Source organism: Carcharhinus amblyrhynchos, chromosome 20, assembly GCF_965287045.1.
Source record: "Carcharhinus amblyrhynchos chromosome 20, sCarAmb.v2.hapA, whole genome shotgun sequence".
Lineage (NCBI taxonomy): Eukaryota > Metazoa > Chordata > Chondrichthyes > Carcharhiniformes > Carcharhinidae > Carcharhinus > Carcharhinus amblyrhynchos.
In genome coordinates, this window is record NC_137343.1 from 29,084,530 (window position 1) to 29,090,155 (window position 5,626).

General features: G+C 49.5%; 1 protein-coding gene across 1 annotated transcript; it reads right to left on the reverse strand.

Moving 5' to 3' along the window:
- Window positions 1–495: 495 nt before the first annotated feature.
- Window positions 496–4,586, reverse strand: LOC145355891 (frizzled-10-like). Its single transcript, XM_080208353.1, has one exon. It carries the CDS (start codon window positions 4,542–4,544, stop codon window positions 2,790–2,792), a length of 1,755 nt encoding a protein of 584 aa, XP_080064479.1. The 5' UTR covers window positions 4,545–4,586; the 3' UTR covers window positions 496–2,789.
- Between the last annotated feature and the right edge of the window lie 1,040 nt (window positions 4,587–5,626).

The following is a 5,626-nucleotide window of genomic DNA, read 5'->3' on the forward strand; positions in this document are numbered from 1 at the left end:
GCAAACTGCCTAAAACAAGGAGCACTCAGCTTGCGGAGGTAATGAAAACCTGCTTGAAGTTGCACCAAAAAAAAAGTTGTTTTTTTTTCAAGTTAGGATCTGGCAGTGCTGGGAGGGAGGCAGCTGGCTTCTGGCAGATCTGTATTTCCAAACAGGTGTTGCTCTGAGCCTTCAGGCCACAGGACTGGAAAGATCTGCAGAGCCTGTCACGTCTGATCAAAGGAACCAGAAATACTGTCTAATCACAATGATTGGCCTCCAAAAAAAAAGCTGACTGTTTACAGCGCGCAACGTGGAACAGATTTTGTCCTCATTAAAAGTCTGTACATAATTTGTTATCATTAAACAGATAATTAATAAGACTGCAGGTTTTACTGGGGGTTGGAGGAGCACCCTGCAATAGTGAAGATAATCCTTGCCCCCCCGCCACCCCCGTGCCACTGCTGAAAATTATTACTTGTGGGACTAGAGAGAAAATTGGTCCAGATTATTTTTTTTAAATTCATTGGCCACTTCAGAAATCTCTTCCGACAAAAAGAACCTCTTCCCCAAACCATCCGTGTAAACAGTGACATTTTTGAAAGGTCATAGGTCAGCGTAAGATAAGTTGATTTGAACCAAACAAACTGGGAGGCAAAAAAAAGACCCAAAACAAACTCTGACAACAGTCCCTTTCATTCAATTCAACCACCTTGTCAAGTTCAATGTATATATTTACACGAGCTGGAAATAGAAAGACGGTGTTTCTGGTGAAGGGGGAGAGGGGAGGAATCTGTTGGGAGATTCAGATATCTCCTCTGCATACTATCTGTAACTCCATCAAACCTCCTGCTCTGGGGAAAGTCTGGCAATGCCAGTTTCTTTGCCCTCACCTTTTCCCGGGAATTCTCATTTCTGATTTCCCCGCATCAAAGTGGGAAGCCTCCCACTGAAGGGGCAAGGTCTAAATCAAAGAGTCACCACCGATTGTTACTAACATTCACCTGATAGCTCCTGCAACTCTGGCATTCTAAACCAATCTTTTTTTTGGTCGAATTATACGACAAGCCAGCTCTTTAATTACAAAGACTTCACAGAGCTTTGCGCTTTCTGAAGATTAAATCAAGATGTTTCTTGCCGACCATTCACCGTTCCCTTGTTGCAAATCCAATTATAATAATACATGAGTTGTGTTACTGTGTCACTGTGTGGAGCACTCAGCCAGCCAAACTGCTTCAGTTAAAACACAGCAAACCCCTTCCAGTGGGTAAAACAATCAACAGTTCACTCAAGCACATTTGTCTTTTAAAGTGACAATTTATGCCTTCAGAAACTGGCATTCTTAGAAAATAGTTTTCTTTTAAAAGATGGCTGTACATCAATGTTTTAAGCTTTATGAGTGAATATATTAGGATGCAGTACGTTGGGGCCGCTCCTCACCCTAATAATTTTTTTGTGTTTGAAATGGCAGTTTGGTGAGTGCTGGTTTAGTGAATCCTGCTCTAAGCAGCCCGTTCAGGGTAATAATATAAACACCGTTGACTAATTGACTTCAGAACTGAGCTGACTGCAATATTTAGTCAAACGCTATCCCCCTTTTGAAAGTATGCATTATGCTCCAGTTAATATAAAATGGGACAGCGCCGCGGCACCCATTCACTTACAACTTTAATTAACTAACGTCACACAAATGCTGTTCACAACAGGTCTGACCTGCCCTTTCCTTAATATTCTGCCTTCATATAGCAGCAATAAATCAAGTTTAGCAGGCGGTACAGGTCTGCATTTTATCCCGGGGCCACGGCCTGTTTTTTTTTGAAAAAGACAGCGTGCCGTGGCCTTCTTAAGAATTGTCAAGATTCAGCAGATTTGTTTTTTGCCAAAAAACTAAAGAAACATTTTATTTTTTTTATAAAATAGACCAACTTGACGACAATTATATTTCACATGTTATGTACAGAGGTCGCAGTATGCTTCACAAAGCACCTGAAGAGCTACGACGATCACAGGGGCTCCCGAACTCTTTTGTTTTTTATCTAGTGCTTGTTGATCTATTCAGGGCTGGAATTAGCTTTACAATATGACGAGTCGATAAGCTTCGTGGGTCTCTTTGAATCGCCCGTTTATAAATCAGTTCAACTTGTCTGACACTGGCCTGATTTCCATCTGAAAAGCAGAATGTGTCATTAGAGAACTTGTGTCGTCCATACCTCCAAAGTCCTTTTGTCAGAAGGAGATTCTTTGTAAGCCTTTTATCTGCGGATTGTTGAAAAGAGAGAGGGAGGGAGAGAGAGAGAGAGCGAAAGAAACTATTGCACATTGTTAAAACTGCCCATCCTTTGGGCAGAATATTGCTTATCCACAAATACTGAATGAACCTTTTGATGAGACCCTACTTATCCCGGAAAGCTTCAAGATAAAAAAAAGGTAAATAGTTGGTGAAATATGACGATTGAACTGTTTTTAGTCCATCCGAAATGACAGCAGAGCACAGATTATGCGAACACACACACACATACATACACTCATACAAACATCTCTGATGATTTGGGGCTCAAAATGTTTTGAGGTGTTCCTCCGATAGTTTAACCCCTTTTGTTTTGCAGAACATCAATATCCAGAGTGTGGCTGTCAGAAATGGAAAGGCTTCCTCCTGAACTGTAGGCAAACATTGTCTGCAGGTCTCCCCCCCACAACCCCTCCACTATTTTTTTGTTTTCCAGACCCGCCCTGTACAGCAACTGAGTTGGAAGAGGGAAATGGAATGGGGGGGGGGGGAAACCAGCCTTAGATCTGAAGCCACCATCGTCTCAAACACAAGTTGGTGGGAGTGTGGGCTCGTATTTCCCGTGCGCTTTGAGGGGAGGTTGGGCTTTGCTGTAGGAGCCCCCGCCACTGCTGGTGATAACGCTGGCGGGTTTCCTGCGGACCCGTCTTCGGAGTCTGCGGCTGCAAATGCTCTGCCAGGACTGCAGGGTCTTGGAGCTCCAGATCCACATGCCGCTGGTGATGCCCACCACCAGCAGCATGAATATCTTCACCATGAAGATCTCCACGGCCGGGATGGAGCTACTCATGGTGCAGTCCGGGGCTCGGGAGTAGTTCCCGGCTTTGCACTTCTCCCGGGTGGCCAAGAGCTTCCAGTAGTCCATGTTGAGGCGCTCGTAGAAGTAGCAGGCGATAACACAGGTGGCAGGGACGGTGTAGAGCACCGAGAAGACGCCGATCCTCACCATCAGCTTCTCCAGCTTGTCCGTGTTCTCCCCGCCCGTCTTCATTATCCTCCTGATGTGGAAGAGGGCCACGAAGCCGGACAGGATGAAGGAGGTGCCGATGACCAGGTAGCAGGCCAGGGGGATCAGCACGAAGCCGGTCAGGGCGTTCACGTCCATGCTGCCCACGTAGCAGATGCCGGTCAGCTCATCCCCGGCCACCCTCCTCATCACCAGGATGGTGATGGTCTTGACGGCGGGCAGTGCCCAAGCTGCCAGGTGGAAGTAGCTGCTGTTGGCCTCGATGGCTTCGTGCCCCCACTTCTTGCCAGCTGCCAGGAACCAGGTGAGGGTGAGGATCACCCACCAGAGGGAACTGGCCATGCCGAAGTAGTAGAGGACCAGGAAGACGATGGTGCAGCCGGTACTCTCCAGACCTTCCTGGATGACATAGAGCTGGCCGTTGTCCCGGTCACAGGCGATACTATCCCTTCCAGCGAACAGGCGGATGATGTAGCCCACCGAGTAGACGCAGTAGCACATGGAGAGGAAGATGATGGGTCTCTCGGGGTACTTGAAGCGCTGGGGGTCGATGAGGAAGGTGAGGACGGTGAAGGAGCTGGAGAAGAAGCACAGCACCGCCCAGATGGCGATCCAGAGCAGGGCGAACCTCTTGTCCTGAGCCGCCCAGTACACATCCACCTGGGGCGAGCAGAGAGGGGCGCACGAAGCGCTCTTCTCCACCCGGTGGAACTTGTCCTGGTTCTCGCAGCCCCCCTGCCCGGGGCTGTCCGGGGTCAGGTGCACCAGGTCGGGGCTGCCAGCCGCCCGCAGGTGGGGCCGGTAGACGGCGGGAGGCAGGGTGGCGCCGCGGGGCAGCTCCTCCGAGCCGTTACTGGGAGCCTCCATGCAGAGGAAGTTGGGGTCGTTCTTGTTGGGCAGTTTGCTGCAGTCCAGCGAGTCGGGCCAGCGGAAGCTGAACTGCTCCATGATGGGCGAGCACTTGAGGCGGGCTTGCTCACACATCACCCGGCAGGCGGGGATGGGGGTGGACACTTGCTCGGTGCACATCGGGGCGTAGAGCGAGCACAGGAAGAACTTGAGGTGGATGTGGCAGCCGTATTCCACCAGCGGGGCGAACTCATGCAGCTTGATGGCCGCTTCCCGCTGGTCCTCATGCCCCATCAGGTTGGGCATGCGGGTCATGTTGTAGCCAATGTCCCGGCACATGGGGATGTCGATGGCCTGGCACCTGCCCTCTCTCTCCGACTCCATGGAGCTGATAGCCAGGCTGCACACACTCAGACACAGGCTCAGTGCACACAGGCTATTCACTTTTTCCAACAGTCCCATATTAAAATTTTGAAAAAAAGCTCCAGTCTCCTTCGCCCCCGCCCTCCCTCCCTCCCCCCCAAAAAATAAAACAGCCACTCAATCCAGTCTCTTGAGGGGTACGCTTTCTTCTAAATATCCAAACTTGGCCAGACTGGTGTGCCCCCCACACAATAATATCAGCCACTCAATCCAGTCTCTTGGAGGGGGGGGGGGATACACTTTCTTCCAAATATCCAAACTTGGCCAGGCTGGTGTGCCCCCCACACAATAATATCAGCCACTCAATCCAGTCTCTTGGGGGGGGGGTACACTTTCTTCCAAATATCCAAACTTGGTCAGGCTGCTGTGCCCCCCCCACACAAAAAAATATCAGCCACTCAATCCAGTCTCTTGGGGGCGGGGGGGGGGGTGGTATACTTTCTTCTTTATATCCAAACTTGTTCAGAATGTTGCCCCTCCCTCCCCACACAAAAAATAATATCAGCCACTCAATCCAGTCTCTCAGGGGGTAACATTTCTTCAATGGATCCAAACTTGGCCAGGATGTTCAGTTGTGTTCTCTTCTCCCCACCCCCCCCCCGCCCCCCGCCCCCCCAACACAAAAAAAATCAGCCACTCAATCCAGTCTCTTGGGGGTAATATTTCTTCCAGATATCCAAACTTGGCCAGGCGGCTATCACAGCTTCTGAGTTGTTGGCTGGAAGTTGGAGAGGATAAAGTTGCCCTCTTCTCTTGAGTAAAGTGAAATCAGAGCAAGGGGGGGGGGGTGGGGTTAGTATTCAAGATTGGTCACAAACCTCCTTTTTTCAACTCTCCAAAAACAACAAGTCCCCTTTCACCCCACGAACCGCAACCTCTTCCAGCCACCGATGGTAATATGTGTTCTCTCTCTCTCTCTCGCTTTTAACTTGAAGGGCTTGTTTCGGAGCGGCTCTTGCATGCAGTACAGTGGGACACAGGTAGAAAGGAAGTAAACACACAGTGTACACACACACACACACACACACACACACTACTCTCTGACTAGCGACTGCAAAGTGAGCTAATAGTGGGCGGATCGTCTGTTCAGCAGAGAAAAAAAGAGCAGCCCATCAAAAAAA